General features: G+C 40.4%; 1 protein-coding gene across 1 annotated transcript in view; it reads left to right on the top strand.

Moving 5' to 3' along the window:
- The window catches only part of LOC122670062 (probable RNA-dependent RNA polymerase 5), a 105,372-nt gene that overhangs the window by 23,506 nt on the left and 63,701 nt on the right, over positions 1-18,165 (top strand). The window contains exons 5-10 of the mRNA XM_043867015.1: positions 5,428-5,626; positions 5,709-5,796; positions 5,888-6,031; positions 13,550-13,615; positions 13,734-13,805; positions 14,675-14,778. Of these exons, the coding sequence (XP_043722950.1) occupies positions 5,428-5,626; positions 5,709-5,796; positions 5,888-6,031; positions 13,550-13,615; positions 13,734-13,805; positions 14,675-14,778 (673 nt within the window). The remainder of the gene's footprint in view (positions 1-5,427; positions 5,627-5,708; positions 5,797-5,887; positions 6,032-13,549; positions 13,616-13,733; positions 13,806-14,674; positions 14,779-18,165) is intronic.

Here is an 18,165-nt window from a genome sequence, read left to right on the forward strand (position 1 = left end):
GGATAAAGCTTCTGCAAACTCTGTAACGAAGGATGACCCAACCGACAATGAATTTGGTGAGGGGATAATGTACTCGAACATGCAACAAAAGGTGAGCCCTCAAGAAGATATAACCCCCTCGATACTCTGCCTTTACCAATTGTCTTCTTCGTCTGGAGATCCTGAAAAACACAAGCGTCAGGGAAAAAGGTTATTGAACAATTGTATGCCTTTGTGAGTTGACTAACTGACAAAGGATTAAATGGGAATTTAGATAGATATAATATTGAAGACAAAGACAAGGTGGATGTGGGCTGAATAGTACGAGTGCCTACTGTTGCAAGCAACCGTCAGCTAGGGTAACACTAGAAGAAGAGGTCTGTAAGGAGGAAAAGATACCTGAAATTCCAGACATGGGATTTGAGGCTCCTGAATCAATAATCCAGGGCCTAGAATTGGAGAGACACGCAATAGCATTACCTGTCTGAACAAAAGTAGCAGTGGAAGAAGACTCCTGAGATGCCTTGGCTTGATTATACCGAGCATACTCCTCCTCTATCATAGTCAAAGTCACACGACGCTTCTCCATAGGCAAGAATGGGGCTGCTAGTTCAGTATTAGCAGTGTTGGCCACCTTTGGTTGAGAAGGTTTGTGATGCGGGACAAACCCTAGGAGCTAAAGTATCCCACAATAGGACAGGACCACAGGTTGTAACACCCTAATATGGACTTACGACAAGAGCTGGAAGTTGCACAACTTTACATTTAGCATGAGAAATAAGTAATATAATTTACCACCAGCAATAGATCACCATAAATCAAATGAATAATCACCACAAGCTGTAGGAAACAAATCTGGCAACTAATATGATTTGATCTACAAAGCTAGATAAGAAGATTCAAGGCATTGCATTCAATTAATCCTTAAGCATGAATAACAGCCCACATAGATTGATAAACCAATAATTAGAAGATTAGGAATATAAACCAATATCGAGACAATGCAATTAATTCAAAAAAAAAAAGAGGTACTGTTTTGGGGCTGAAAAGGGTGGGGAAAATCATGCAAACAAAATTATAAAATTTTGTTTACTAATGTTAAAGAAGGGATGGGTTGTGGAGGTTGGTTTAGGACTAAGGCTTTCAAAAATAAAATCTGGGAATGGGACTGGGGTGGCTAGAGATAGGGTTAGGATGGGAACAAGGACTTTCGGTTGAGAGGGAGATGGAGGGGAATGGCAATAATGGGCTGGAGTGTTTCAGCCGCAAGGGACAGAGGGGAAAAAGGGGATTCACGACAGTAGCAGGGGGGGGGGGGGAAGGATTCACGCAGGAGCAGAGGGGAAAGAGACTCACGAACAGCAGTAGGGGGGGGGGGGAAGGGATTCACGAACAGCAGCAGGGGGGAAAAGGGAGAAGAGAAAGGAGAGCCGTGGGGGAGGGGAAGAAAGAAAGAGAGAGGGAGTTGTACCTTGAGAGAGGGAGAAGGAGAATCGTAGAAAGGTGGAGGGAGAGAGCTTCACGCAGAAACTGCTTTCTTCATTCTTCATTCTTCATTCATTAAGTCCATCAAATGTCTGAATACAACTTAAATAAAGACAAAAAAATGTAACTCCCTGAAATACCCTTAACCTAGTTAAACAAAAGGAACAACCAAAGTTCCCAAAGTACCCTCACATAAGTTATAAAGGCTAAAAATAAAGTGCAGAATTAAACAAATAAAAATACTAAAATGACCTTCACTTATTCAACCTAAATACTAAAATGAAAATAACAAAAATAACCCTAGATGTCTAAACAGCCTCGTGCTAGCCTATAGCCTCTGAAATCATCATCGAACCATAGCAACTGGCTCTGTGGAAGTAGTCTCCTGTGCCTCTGGTAGTGGTGCACAAAGGGGCTCTGGTAATGGTATGGGCCGTATGGCATGATGCCCCCATCAGTTTGCCATGAAGCTTCCAACAGAAATGCTGGATTTGACCAGGTTTGCCACAATGTTGGCAGGTTTTCACAGGACCAGATTGATCAGACTTATCAGATAAGGGTGTCAAAACCAAACCGGAACCAAATACCGAACCCGAAACGAGCCGAATTAACTGAACCGGATAAATTCAGTTTGGTTTCGGCTCTGGTATATGAGCTTTCAATTCGGTTCGGTTCTATTACGATTTTAGCTAAAAAACCGTTGGTTTGAACCGATACCGAACTGAATACCACACTTAAATCCAAAACCCTATATCTTGTTTTTTTTTTTTAATTTTAAAAATGGTGTTGCCTTTCCTTTTGGAACTATAATTTTGATGTGTTTTTCTAACTTTATTGATGGGTAAGCTGAAAGATAAGATCTGAAAGTGGAGAACTCACTTGGGATTCTTATTTATTTGTTAATATTTCTGGTTCCTTCAAGGTTTTGTGAGCATTTTATTTATACAAATGGAGTTTCTTGAGAACACAACAAGGGAGCAACAACTGACAGCCTAACAGAATGGAACAGTATCCGAGAACCGAATTGGACCCGTATTGGTAAACTGAATTAGAACCGTAACCGAACCGAACCGAGCAGGTTCGGATTCTGTTTCCACTTCCATAACTGACTTGGTTCTCGGTTCGGTTTCGGATCATATCATCAAGGCATGGAACCGAACTGAAACCGAACGGATTGACACCCTTATTATCAGTTATGCCCTGGGCACTAGATGATGGAGGTATACCAGAAGTTTGAGTTTTACCAGTACCACGGCCTCCTCCACGGCCACTACTAACAAGGGCAGTGCTGTCAGTAGAAGTAGAATCACGGGTAGTGTCTCAAGATACACGGAGAACCCGAGAAAAAGTGTTTGCAAGAGAGGGAACCTTGTCACCACCAAGGATTTGAGATCGAACAGAATCAAACTCTGGTCCCAAGCTGCCCAAGAAACTCATAACTGCTAACTGTTCATATTGGTTCTGCATTTGTGTCACATCAGATGTAATGGGCAGTAGGGCATTCAACTCCTTATACATTCGTTTAAAATCAACAAGTGTTGTGTAAGAGGTCGAACCTTCCTATTGACATGATAACATTCTTGTGACAACTCATAAATTCGTGAAAGATTATTATGTCCAGAATATAACACAGCCAACTAATCCCACAGCTCCTTGACAGTATTAATGTGTCACAACTCACAAGATCAACAATATTGCTATCTATGGAGTTCAGCATCTGACCTAAAATACGGACATTAGCAATCTCCCAGGTAGTCTCATCTGTACTCTTAGGTTTCATTCCTGTCAAGTGATGTTTATCACATCTTCCTGTGAGAACCAATGACACAATCTTCTGCATTGGTGAAAATTATGTTTGCCTTCCAACTTCTTGAAAGTAAGAAAAGTGGATGAAGAGGATACCACCTCAGTCACCAATTTCGCATCCTTCTGTGTCTCACTGATGAAAACCAGCAAGAAAATAGAGCCAATTAACACAAGATATAGACCAGACACACCCCCAAATAGCACTAAAAAAATCAGCAGCAGACAAACTCGAATGGAAGCAACATCGAACAGAAGTAGGTCAAACAAACACCAATCTGCCCTAAAAAATCAATTAAAATCGATCTGAAAAATGAACTCTGCCGGTACTGAGTTCAAACCAGCAAGCAAAACCCCAAAAGAATCGATTTCCACACTAATCTTCACAGATTCCAGCAATATCAATCATAAGTGTCGATCTAATCACAACCAATAAGTAACAAAAACAACCAAAGAGACATCGAGCCTGATTAGTATGAAATCTTTATGTCTTCAAGCCATCACATGCACCTTCAAGATTTCAAAAGAGGGGTGAGAACACCCCCTGCTACAGAAAAGAAGTCGAGAGTCTTCAAGAATCGATCAGTCTTTCCCCTTGCTTTCGTTAGTTGTGGAGACAATGAAGAACCAAGAGAAAAAGAGTGTAGCGTGTATCTATTGATCAAATTGCTCTGATACCATGTAAATATAGAGAAATATGCAGAGAAAGAGAGAAAGGAGAAGGAGAAGAGAGAGATTGAGAGAGCAAGAGGCTTGCCGCTGTCACGTAATGAGAGAGGGCCAGAGAAGAAATATATTAGATGTAGGGTAAAGTACAGGGGTAGAAAGGGAAAAAACAAAAGAAAAGAGGGGAGCCCATCTCGGGATTAGTGCTATTCCTTGATGCTAATCCCGAGAGGGATATTCTCCCACTCTAACAGGGCCCTTTACCTCCGTTTTGTGATTTTCTAGGTCCTTAGCAACTGAATCTATCATTGTTTGGTAATAGGTTCCCGTAGTGGCATTTGAGAGGATGCTGTGGAATAACAACCACTCAGACACAGCCTCCCCAACCACTCAGACACAGCCTCCCCAACCATCCTCGTCACATTACCCCACATCTCCTTCAGTGTACGCTGCTTGTTGCCTTCTTTCTTGTAGATGTTGGGATCTTTCTTTAGGATGGGGTCCTGTTATGGTGGGACCACTAGGCGAGGTGGCTGCCCTAGTACTCTGTGATCTCCTGAAGGGCAACACAGGTTGCCTGGATGGACCAGCTCCTCCCCTAGGTTCTCTATGTCTACTATGCTCATTAAAGGTGGCTCTGCTCCTTGCCTGTGGCCGCCGAAAATCTCTAGCCTCTGCCTTTGTCTGAACATCATCAGGTACATACACAGGGTCATCACCGTCATCATCACTATCACCTCCCTGTACTGGATGGGTCGCATGAACTGCCTCTTCAAATTCTATCCTTGCCTTCTCTTTTTCTGCCTTTGGTGGAGGGCTGGTTAAGGAGAAGAGGGGAAACCTGGGAAGAAGTCAGAGTTGCAGGGGAGAGAAGAAAACTGTTGGAACCGCTTCCTCTAAAAGGCCGACCTTGTAGGAAAGGGAGGAAACAATATGTATATCAAACAGGAGCTCTAACATAGCGGACTATCCAAAGGGGGACACGGGTGGATAAATAATTCAACAAAAACATAAGCAGAAGGGAGAGGGTTGCTAGAGTATTGAGAATAGGGAAGGAGTGAGAGAGGATGATGGGGAAGGAGATGGATCCTTCACTAATCCGCAGTTCCTTTTATGGATTTGATTAATTGGAGTTGTTATCTTTCTTTTTGTTATTCCCAATATCTAGCTTTTGCTGTCACTCATGTGACCTACTCTTTGTACTTCTGTTTCTTCATTTCACAGAATTTCACTTGTGGCTTGTTCATAAAAAAGAGGTTATCTTGATGCCCTTTGATTGTCAGGCACAGTTGATACCATGATACATCCTTGCATAGTGTGCATTTAGTTTTTTCCCCCTTTTAACTCAACTCAACTAAGCTCATGCCAAATAAATGGGGTTAGCTGCATGGATCTTGTTTTGAGATTCTGTTCTTGTAAACTTTACTTAGTAATAGGTTAGCAGGAGTACATCAACATGGTTTCTTCTCAGTCTGATTGTATAATTTGTATCAGTCTTCAAGGATGGAGGCAAAGCGGAAAAGAAAAAGGATCCGACATCATCTCGTGTGAAGTGTCATTTTGTTTGTATGGAGTCCAATGACTTTGTAGACAGGATGAAACCGTATCCTTTATATTGTAAATCTGTTCATGATGCACGCTGTGTGTTTATGCATGTACACACAGTCAACAGTCTAGTGGGTTATATGAAGAGGTATGTTTTCTTGGCACTTTCATTATTGTCTGCAATTGGTATTCCTGTGGTGTGAAATCATCGTCCACTGTTGGAAATGCAGGTTCTCCCTTATTTTATCAAAAACTATCAAGCTAGATGTAGATTTTGCATCCTTGAATATTCAAACGATTGGAGATGAACCTTGCCGGGTATGGTCCTTGACTTTAGCTCATTTGTTATCTGTTGAAACTTTATTTTCCGGTATCTGTCTCTAGAATAAACAATATTTTCGTTTGTTAGGATGAATATGGTGTTGCTGTTCATGATGAAGGTGGGAAACTTCTTGTACATACTGATGGAACTGGTTTTATATCTGAAGACTTGGCTTTGAAATGTCCGAGGAATATATTTAAAGGGACTTTCCAGAATAATGGCAACACTGAGGTCTGTTATTCTGGCTTTGTTTCATAATTTTCAGCTAAGTAAAACTTCATATAATGAGTAATGTGTGTTGAAAGAGTATACTAAGTAAGAGCCTTACAATCGACTGTAGGCATGGATAGAAGTTAAACAAAATTTTTTTGGTATCTTGTCAAGTTAGTGTCTGTTTGGTTGTTAAGTGTTTTAGATTATTGTGGGGAGTTTGACTTATATGGATTAAATCATCAAGAGAAAGCAAGTAAAGGAGGCAGAAGAAGAGAAGGATGAAGAAGAGAGAAAACAAAGAAGGGTTTGCTAGAGGGAAAATAAGAAGGGAGATCGGTTCCTATCCCCTATATTTGCTAACTTGCGATAGTTAATACAAGATTACATAAATACTTCTACACTAATATTTAAATACCCAGAGGGTTCAAATACATGCTTATTTCCCATCTTACCCACACTTATATGTTTCCCCATCTCAAGCTGAGGAATAAATATCATACGTGTCCTACTTGCTCAAGAGGGTATGGAACTGCAGAGAATTAATTCCTTTGGTGAACAACATTTGCTAAGTGATTCATTGTCTTCATAAGGGGTGTGCAACCAGAGTTAGTTTTCTACTTTATGAAATACCGATAAACTTCAATGTGCTTTGAACTAGCGTTCTGCACTGGGTTATGTGCTACGCTAATTGCAGCCTTGTTGTCACAATACAATTGCATGGAGCCCTCAGTTTCAAAGCCCAAAATTTGAACCAAATTCTTAACCATAGATTGTTTTTGGCTTCTCCAAGTAATCAGGTTGTCACGTACAAAGGTGTAATATCCTGATGTGGACCTTCTAGTAGAAACAAAGACTGCCCAATTAACATTAATGTAGTCCAATCTCCAATTGGTTATGTCTGGTCTATAGTTTTTCTTTACCTAGACCATGGAAAGAGAACTCAGCCGAAACTTGTTGAAACCATCTAGATATCTCGGTTTCGCGAGAAACTGAGACGAGATGTGGGTGAATTTTAAAAGGTCATTGGTTTCGACCAGTTTCGACCGAAACAACCCATATTTCACTAGTTTCGACACTCATGCCCATCGAAACTTGAGGAAACTTGGCTAGAAATTTGGACAGAGGTATTTATGCTAGAAACCAGGCCATAAACCAGGACATACACTTATTTATGCCTAATATCATTTAAGTTCATTTACTTAAGATATTATTCATAAATAAGCAAATATTTCCTATTTTAATCCAATAAAAATAGTTAAAAAATAAAATTCCAAAACAATAAAAAGTCACCCCCCCAATTGAAGAATAAAAACTGGATTTTCGGCGGTAGGTGAAATTTTCAACTTTCTAATGCTGGGTTTTTTTTCAAATCTATAAATTCCGTAAATCTTAATATGGTAAAACATTGCTAAAAGCCAAAAGTGCAATAAAATATTCATTTGTGTTAACAAAAAAGAATTTTGGAATGGCTTGAATGATCAATCAGATTACTCAAGCTCTCAATTTATAATAATGAAAGAGATTACGAAGGAAAACACTATTCATGATACTGTTCACGTGAACAGTATCACAACCCTAATTATATTTCTACCTTTGCTCGAAAGAACATAAATAAAAGCATAAATAAAACTGACCTTTATCTTCTCCATTTCCTGGGCAGGTCCATTTCCCCAAGTTCCTCTAATAGAGGGGGCCAGAAATGACCACCCTACTCCTGCCCGAACACACTGCCTAGGTGGGGTCCACTCCTGGTATTCTGGTGTACATAATTCAACGTTCCCCCTCAAGTTGGTGCATATATATCACACATGCCCAACTTGATTATATTAGGATGAAACTTCTTTCCACTCAACCCTTTAGTGAAGACATCAACAAGCTAATCACCTGACTTCATAAAAGGTATACAAATTTGTCCACTTTCTAACTTCTCCTTGATGAAGAGTCTGTCAATCTCCACGTGCTTGGTACAGTCATTCTGCATTGGATTGTGGGCAATGTTAATTGCTGCTTTGTTGTCATAGTACAACATCATTGGACAATGAACAGAACCTCTAAGATCTTGGAGTAAACTTTGAAGCCACAATAACTCATAAATTCCTTGGGCCATAGCATAAAACTTTGCTTCAGTACTGGACCTTGCCACAACATTCTGTTTCTTATTATGCCATGTGACAGTACAATAACCTGAAGTAGTTCCGATCAGGATTACCACTCTAGTTAGCATGAATGTAGGCCTTAATACGAAGATGATCATACGGAGACAAGGGTTCGAAGAGAACCCTTGTCCTGGAGCTGACTTCAAGTAATAGAGAATACAAAGAACAACAGCCATATGAGTGGAGTAGGGATCATGCATGAACTGACTGACCAAACTTACTGCAAATGCAATGTCCGGCCTTGTGTCGGAGAGAAATCAATTTTCCCACCAACCATTGATAACGTCCCTTATCAACAGGATCACCATCTTTCTCTTTCAGACGAGTAGGTAGTTTCCAAAGGAGAGATACTTTCTTTGAGAGAGAAAATAGCCTTTTGAAGAACGGGCATCTTCAATCCCAAGGAAGTACCTTAGCTGTCCTAGATCATTTATTTTGAATTCTCGTCCCAAGAAAATCTTCAGGTGTGAAACTTCATCAACGTCATTACCGGTCACAACTATGTCATCGACATAGACTATAAAAGGGTGATCTTATCTCCACGACACTTGATGAACAAGGTGTGATCAACATTACTCTGTTTGTACCCTACGGAGATCATGGTTTTATGGAACCTGCCAAACCAAGCCCGAGGGGACTGCTTCAGCCCATATAATGCCCGCTTCAGTCTGTAAACCTTCTCATAAGTCTTGTCACAAGAAAAACCTGGAGGAATCCCCATATAAGCTTCTTCTTCCAGCTCTCCATGAAGAAAGGCCTTTTTTTATACGTCCAATAGCTGCAAATCCTAGCCTAGATTGACAACATATGACAATAAAACCCAAACAATAATTAACTTTTCAACTGTGGCAAAAGTCTCCTTGTAGTCGATCCCATGGGTTTAAGTAAACTCGTTGGCCACAAGTCTAGCCTTGTATCTGTCTACTATCCCGTCCATCTTCTGCTTTACAACAATAACCCATTTATAGCGACTCGTTTCTTGCTCAGAGGAAGAATCACTAGCTCCCACGTCTCATTTTTGGATAAGGCCGTCATCTCTTCCATCATGGTTGCTTTCCACTTTGGATCTGCAATCGCCTCCTGCCACTTCTGAGGAATAGAAATAGAGGAAAGAGAAGACACAAATGCACGATAGGAAGAAGACAAAGAATAATAGGAAACAAAATTGGAGATGGGATGTTGGGTACAAGACCTAATGCCTTTACGAACTGCAAGAGGTAAGTCAGGAGAAGGATCCTTACCAGATGATGTAGCAAAGTCTGGATCTGGATCAAGTTCTGATGATTGGAGAAGAGGTATAGTGGTGGTAGTCTCAACTTGCTCCTTGTGCTTCCGGGTATAGATTTTTTCAATAGGAATCTGACACACAGGTTTATGCTCCCCTTAACAGGAACCAAACTAGAGGCTGGATTTGGAGGGTTTGGAGGAGAAGGCTCCCCCTGAATAGGAACTGGTAGTATAGCAAGCACATCTTCAAAACCTGGATCATGCTCCCCTTGAATAGGTGGCTGAGAATAATACGCCTGGGATTCATGAAAGACAATATCCACAGTAACCAGAATACGCCGAGTGGGCGGGTAATAACACTTGTATCCTTTCTAGGTGGCAGAGTAGCAAAAAAAAATACAACGAATGCTACGAGGATGTAGCTTGCCATGAGGATGATGGTTGCGAGCATAGCAAACACATCCAAATATTTTTGGGGACACCACAAAAGAAGAACCCTGGAGAATGTCAATAGGTGCACGACCATTAAGAACACGGGTAGGCATTCGGTTTATGAGGTAGGCAGCGGTAAGGATAGCATCACTCCAATATTGAGAAGAAACTTGCCGTGCAAACATAATGGCCCGAGCCACTTTCAGAAGATGCTGATTCTTTCTTTCAGGTCTCCATTTTGGGCCGAAGTGTCTACACAGCTAATCTGATGAATTATCCCATTTTCAGCCAAATAATTTTGGAATTGACCCTCCATGTATTCCCTGCCATTATCACTCCGCAACATTTTGAAGGTGGCATTGAATTGGGTCTGAACCATACGATGAAATAGTTGAAAACAGCGAAAAACTTCACTTTTGTGCTGCATCATGTACACCCAAGTGGTCCGAGTAAAACAGTCTATAAAGGAAACAAACCAACTATGGCCATGAATGGATGCACAACGGGCAGGGCCCCATACATCAGTATGAACTAAAGCAAAGGGAGAAACAATTCTTTTATTCAAAGGAGAATAACTGGAACGAGTCTGTTTGGCCAAAACACATGCCTCACATAAAAACTCATCCCTTTTACAATCTTTGATTAATTGAGGAAGTAAAAAAAATAAAGTTCTAAATGGAGGATGACCAAGTTGACAATGTCATAGATGGAGATCAGGAGAAGTGGCTGAATGTAACTGATGAGCTGGAGATGAAGCTGACGGAAGAAAAGTCTGAACTGTGTCGAGTAAGTAGAGACCACCATGTACTTTACTACCCCCAATCGTGTGCCCTTTCACCAAATCCGGAATGACACAATGAGAAGGAAAAAAATTTATTTTGCAGTTTATATTTTTGATAAGACTACTAATTGAAAAAAGAATAGTAGAAAAAGTGGGAACATGCAAAATAGAAGATAAGGTAAGGGTAGGAGAACAGCGAATGGAACCCTTTCCATTAATAGGAGAAAGGGAATCATTAGCCACTCGAACAGTATTTTTCCTAGAAGAGGGAGAATAGTGGTGAAACACATGGGAGGAACCAATCATGTGGTCAGTAGCACCAGAGTCGATGCACAATGACTACTGACTAGAATACCTAAAGCAAAGTGAGAACCAGAAGGGGCAGCAAGTGCAGATGCTGTAGTAGGTGCAACGGAAGAGGCTTGTAGCATGTGACGGAAAGCCAGAAGTTCATCCTGAGTAAGACCAATGTCTGTAGAAGGGGCAGCAGCAACAACAACAGTAAATTCAGTATGATTAGCCTTGGATTTGGACTTCCCACGACCCCGTTTCGCCTTAAAGTCTGCAGGCTTCCCATGTAATTCCAGCATTGAGCCTTAGTGTGATAGGGTTTGTTGCAGTGTTCACACTTGACAGCCTCTTTGGAGGCAGCATTACCACCATCAGGAATGGTAATAGAAGTAGGGCTGGAACTAGCTTGTAAGACAGAGCTATCAACAGTAGAAGTGTGCAACATAGAAGCCCTACGAGTCTCCTCTGTATGAACCAAAGCAAAAGACTGCTCTAGTGTAGGAAATGGAGATCGGCTAAGCAGTTGCACTCAAATAGGGTCATACTCAAGGTTCAGACCTGCCAAGAAGTCATACACATGGATCTTGTCGATGTGTTTGCGATAGGCAGCAATATCAGTAGCTGTAGAGGGGTAGAGGGCTGAAAGTCTAAGTAATGATCCAATTGCTGCCGTAAACTTTTGAGGGCCGCATAATATTTAGCAACGGACGAACTCCTTCTGAGTGGTGTCATGAACCTTCTTGCGAATCTCATACACATAAGCATCATTCCCTACCTTCCCATAAGTTTCCTTTGCAGCGCTCCAGATTTGATGGGCTGTTTCTAGTAATAAGTAGTTGCTGGTGAGGTCAGGTTGCATAGAGTGGAGCAAATAGGACATCACCATAGCATCATGGGACACCCATCAGTCTTGCAGAGAACCAGGTTCAGTTGGCATGGGGGTACTCCCAACAATATGTCCAGTAAGGCCTTGACCGGCAATGGTCAAATAGGTAGTCCTAGACCAAATGAGGTAATTGGTGCCATCGAGCTTAATAGGAGCAGCAAAAGGGAGAAATTCAGTTTGGGTCTGTCCATCAATCCCAGAAGTTGCAGAAGAAAAATTTGAGCCTGTCATGGTTGCAGCCACACAAACAATGGAACCAGCAAGGAATCGACGCAGCCAGCCAAGAAGAACCAGAACAGTGGAATCGATATTGGGAGAAATCGATCCAAAAGGAAGAAAACCTGAATTTTGCCGAAAAACTCAGACATACTGGCTGAGATCAAGGTCGAGTGGTCCCCTTGGATGAAGAAAACTCCTTTGAAAAACAGCAACAGTGAAACAACCCTAACCCAAAAATCGATAGGTGTCAGGGTTTTGTAAAACCCTAAAAGTTGTGATCGATTTAGGTTAGGGGGGCTTAAAAAACTTGTGGTAGAGCTGTGATAGGTGCTGGCCAGGACTATAGATGAATCTCCAACCAAGGAAGATCAACCTTGAAAGTTGAGAGAGGCTTGATCTTCAAAAAAAAAAAAAAAGTAGAACTCCGAACTAGCACAGAAAGGCTGCAGCAACTATCGAGCCGAAGTGGTTTTAGAACATGGAGATAAGAGGTAGGATTGAGGGCAGCATCTAGATCATACGATCACCTCATTAGTGCTGCCCTATGGTAGAGGATGAGAACCAAGAAAAAAATTAGAGAAAAAAATCGAGGGAAAGAGATCAGGAAGAAAATACGTTTGGAGGGAGGAGGGTTTTGAGAACTCAGATAAGAGAATTTGGCTCTGATGCCATGTTAACAAAACAGAATTTAGGAATGGCTTGAATGATCAATCAGATCAGTCAAGCTTTCTATTTATAATAATGAAAGAGATTACAAAGGGAAACACTATTCACGACACTGTTCATGTGAACAGTGTCACAACCCTAATTACATTTCTACCCTTGCTCAAAAGTAAATAAATAAAGCATAAATAAAACACCCAAAATGTACATAATTCAACAATTTGTTTTGTTGTCTAAAAACTTATTTCCATTCAGAGCCATTTTAACAGCATTCGCGTGCACCAAATTAATTTTGACCGGAACATAACCCCTTCTCTCTCCCTCAACTCGTACTAAAATGTATAATGAATTGGTTGTTTTAGTAGCTTATTTACAGATTTAAGGTAGAGGGCGGGCCTTGGTGTAATGGTGAGCTTGCTCCATTGGGACCAAGTGGGCACGGGTTCGAGTCTGAAACAGCCTCTTTGCAAAAGCAAGGGTAAGGCTGTGTACATTATGAGCCTCCCCAGACCCGCATTGGCGGTAGCCTCATACACTGGGTATGCCCTTTTAGTAGCTTATTCACATACTAATGTGTATAACGAGATAGTGGTCTTAGTACAACACAGTCCTGTATATACCTTGTCTAAAAACTTGATTGTGCTCTTATTGTCTCATTTATGCAGTCTTTTATGTAAGTTATGATGCTTTTTATTCTCGTGGATTCGTGGAACTCTTCTGGATTTTTTTTTCTCTTTTCCTTGTGATGCTTGATTAGTTTGGATCTATTTCTTACTGACAAACTTCGTAATGATTAAAAAATGTAATATCATTTATTTGTTATAATGCATTTAGGCTGCCTATATCTTACGTTTTTCTAAATGAATATTTTTTATCTGTAGGAAACTGTAGGACTCACTGAACTTGAGCAGATATTTGGACTGACAAAATCTAATATTGAGGAACCGGTACAAACATTTTGTATTAAAAGCTTCTGCTTAGAGTGCTTCCCCCCAATTTTCTGTTTAAGTGGTTATGTTTTTTCTGCCTCCCAATTTTAACGGTTGTCATTTCATTTTCTTTTAGCCTCTACTAATGCAGGTCCGTTTGTTCTACAATGGTTGTGCTGCCAAGGGAACCCTTCTTATAAAAAAAAATGTAAGCACATACACATCAAAGGAAATGATAAACACTTTATGTGAATTTTTCCCCTTTTCCACCATGTGAAGTGGCATACCACGCCATATCAAACTTATTACACAGATTAAAGCAACTTGTTAGACTCCGAATGCCTTATGCATAAATGAAAGTTGTAGGTTGTGTCCCTCTATTTGTCTTTCATTATTATCATAGACCCCTTTCTCAGTAACAACTTTTCTACTATGCTTCCTTATTCTTTGTTAGACTTCTTTAGAATTCTGCCTTTTGGGTTTTCTTGTTTAAGTTAACATGTATAAATATGATTATAACTTTATATAAAAATTTTATATTTAAACCCTCCCCAGACCCTGCAGTGGCGGGTGCCTCGTGCACTTGGTAAGTCCCTTTTTATTTTTTTATTTTTATATATATATATATATATATGGATGGGTGCATATAAATATGGTTTGTTTGGGGGGGATAGGTAGGGCCCCAAGGAGAATATGGTTGCATCTTGTTGTAGTCAAAGTGGTGAACCGGGAAGTTGTAACCTTCTTTTGATTTCTTTGTTTTATTCACAAAAATTCTGTATGTGAAGTAAAAAGGGGTTTACAAAAAAATTTGAAAGTGACTTATCATTATGCCATTGTCGAGAGCTATCATTGTCTTGCATGCTTATCATTATGGCATTGTCGAGAGCTATAAAATATGTGAAATGAGATATTTACATGAATTATATTAGATTCTGATTTCTTGTTGTACAACCTTAGATTATTCTTGATTTTGAAGACTGCATCTTTAATTCAGTTTAGTTTCTCTGGTATTGTTTTATTTCTTTTTCAATTTTGCTATCATGCCTTATTCATGAATATTTTGAAATTTTACAGCTTCCTCCTGGAACAATTCAGATACGGCACTCAATGATAAAAGTTGAGCAAGATAAAGAACTTCAAATACCATTTGCCAACAGTTTGGAGCTTGTTTCTACAAGGTAATGCTAAATTTATGAAGGATTTAGTAGTCATAGGTTTATTTTGAGGTACTTTATGTGACAAAACATGGTGGAAATGTTGCTTTATGTATATAGGGTCAACATTGTATGTTTGGTTTTTGATTGTCAAATGTGCATTTTACTGGTCCCCATTTACTATTTTTTGTAAGGCAAAAGTGTAGTGCAATTGGTGTTATGCTGGCCTTATGCAATTGGGGGGGGGGGTTAGTTTAGGCCAAATGATGCGATGGCATGACAAATCCTAAACATCAGATAGGTAGAGTGCCCCTGGATCTGCAATATGTTATATTTGGTCTTCTTAGTGAATCATTTGTTCCACCTTGTATGGGACTAGTCCTATATTATCAATCATTATACTGTCTTGCTGATCACCCCGTGCTCGGCTTTGTGAATTGCGACCTATTTTTCAAGCATAGTTCTGCCCAAGGTTCACGATCTCTGGTTTCGGCCAGCCAGAAATTGAGATATGGTCGAAACTGGTCAAAACCTGGTCGAAACAAGTGATGTTTTACCAGCCAACTCGAGTTGGTGGTTTCGAGGCCCATAAATGCTTTTTTTGATCTGATTTTTTGTATACAGCCTATATTTGACATTTTAAACACTCAAAATGGTACTTGTCGTTTTGACCCATGTTTACTAGTGTACGCACAGTGTACTGAGAGTCATAGTTGTCTGGCCAAGGCGAAATATCACTTATGCTCTCTTTGGTAGCATTTTTCATTTTCATTTTTTGACGAATTTTCATTTTTTCATGTGTTTGGTATCACTTTTGAAACTTGTTTTTATTTAAAATAAATGAAAACACCCCCAAAATGATAATAGACTCAAGAGTCTAGTATGGATTATGGCCAAAATCTGTTTTGCCTTCATTTTTTCACTCTTTAATGAGCACGTGCTCATAAGACCCAAATATGAGGGGTAAAATAGGCATTTGGTCTTTAAAATAGAAAGTCATGTCCCTCCTCCTCCTTCTTCCTTTCGTGAACCAGGAATCACTAAATCCAGTGGAAGCCCAACATGCTTCAGTCGATCAAACTCACTCTTTCACTCATGGTTCAGCCTGAAATTTCGGGTGCTCTTTCGTAACACCGGGACCTATCGATTCCTATCAAGCACCACTTCAAACCGAGGTCGAAGCTCAAAAGAAAATTACTGCAACTCAGATCTAGCACAAGGACAGAACCAGATTTGAAGTTCTGGTTAGAACTTCCAGTGGTGATAAATCTCAACTCGAATCTGTGTTGGGTGAGTCATTTCTATCACAGGATTGACTCCTTAAAATCTCAAACTGAACTGAAGAGTATCAGTAGAGATCAATGCCAGTGATTGGGGCTGTAAATCACATTAGAACAGAGTGGGGGCTGGGTGCGAACATAGCAGCAGCAAGGTAGGGTGAAAATAAGAGAAGATACGCAGCTCTTGGTAGCAAAGTTATTAACCCAATTTCATGCAACTTTCTAAAATTCAGATCTGTACTAATTCTACACTGAAACTGAAAGTAAGTATCAAAGTTAATCTATCCTTGTTTGAGTTCGACTATTTGATCACCAAGAAGAAAAAAAAAGAAGTGTCTCATGTTCTTCCCTCTATGTAAGGTTTTATTTGTCACACCCCGGCCCGGTTAATAAGGGCCAAGTGTGACTGGATGTCTCAGACACCCAAACAATTCCACCAGGATCGCAAATGCAGTGTTCTATTCGCAATTTCATCCATTATTATCAGAATTAAAATGCAGCGGAAGCAATAATAGAGCAGTAAAACAATAAATAAAGAAAAACTAGTGATAGCATTATATTCATATGAACTTGTATGTACAGCAGTTACATTGTGTTTCCCAAAAAGCTACAGCTCAAGAACCCAAAAAGTTATATCCTATCACATTTACAAAAGTGTTATAAATAAAAAGGGAAAGAAGAGCTTGATCAGTCTGGACGTTCAGGAGAACGCGCAGTCGTCGCAGGTGCACGAAGCAGCGTGCTCAACAAGGAAAGGAGTATGAACTCCAGCAGCAGGAAGAACATCCTCACTAGGAGAAGTCCCCACAGAACCAGCAACAGCAACGGTAGTAATTTCATTTGTAAAAGAAGGACGTCCACTGGGGTGAGCTCTCCACTAAGCCCAATAAGGGGGAGGGGAAGTATACATACACAGTAAATCATGATGCATGTCCTAACTAATATGCTCCTAGCACAGTTACTAAGTCTCATGAGGTATAAGTACTATTAGTGGTAGATGCTAACCTCAGTCCCGGAATTCACACATCGGTCACCCGAGTGAAACCATTCTACCACGGTGAGGACCCGCTAGATCGGCATGACACCAGGCAGCGGACCCGACAAACCCCCAAAGACCAACCCTGTCTGTTTATTCCCACAGCGGAGCGGACACGCTAACATGGGACAGAAGATGGCACCTCGGCATGTCCCTTCGGCTGTACCACGGGTTGTCCAACACCTCTCCCCCTGTTGGTAAGGGGCGTAGTACTGGGTAATGAATATCAACGTAGCCCAGTGCAGTCTAATTATGATGATACAAGCATGGATTGAGTTATAGAGTACTGAATTCCACCATCAACAATTCCACATAAATAAAATATCAATGCAATGCAATGCAGCATGCTCATATGCAATCTAGCTCACATGCATTCTAATGCATTAAATCCAAGCTAGAAAACTATATGCATCAGATATAGTTGTAATGATGCATGACATGGCAATCAGCACAACATTGAAATTAAAATGATAAACACACATAAATTAAGGTCAAAGTCCCTTTACCTGTAACGTAGTCTAGTCCTAGTCAGATAACCCAGCAAAACAGTCAGACAACAGCAGGAAACAGACCTAAACATCATATCAAAACAGCATCTATTAGGCCCAATAGAAGTCGGGGCAAATCCCAATATAACAGGACAGCAGGGGCACCAAAAAGGACCAGCCGGATTCAGGAGGCTTCAGGGCCCGTCGACCGGCCTTAGGCCTGCAACTCCATCCGGGAGTTTGGCCGAATTTGGGGGTTTTTGCTCTACAATGTCAGATCCTTGCATGCTGACCTCAATTTGATGTTTCAGCATCATATCAAGGTGGGTCAGTCTAATTGGGGTTCGAATTTCATGTTTAATTTCCTAATTTGGGGATTTACTAATTAAACCAAAATTGGTTGGCTTAGGGTTCATGAATTGCCATTAAGAACAGCAATATAGGTTCAGATTTGGTTTATTCCTACAATTTCAGGCCTTAATGGGACTGAGACTGATTTAAACCAGTCCAATTATGTCCAATTACATAAACCAAAGCTTGATCTTCAAGCTTTAATGGCAGAAATCCATCATAGGTGATTTAGAGATGGAGAAGAAGGAAGCAAAGA

The sequence above is a fragment of the Telopea speciosissima genome, chromosome 7 (assembly GCF_018873765.1).
Source record: "Telopea speciosissima isolate NSW1024214 ecotype Mountain lineage chromosome 7, Tspe_v1, whole genome shotgun sequence".
Classification (NCBI taxonomy): Eukaryota; Viridiplantae; Streptophyta; class Magnoliopsida; order Proteales; family Proteaceae; genus Telopea; species Telopea speciosissima.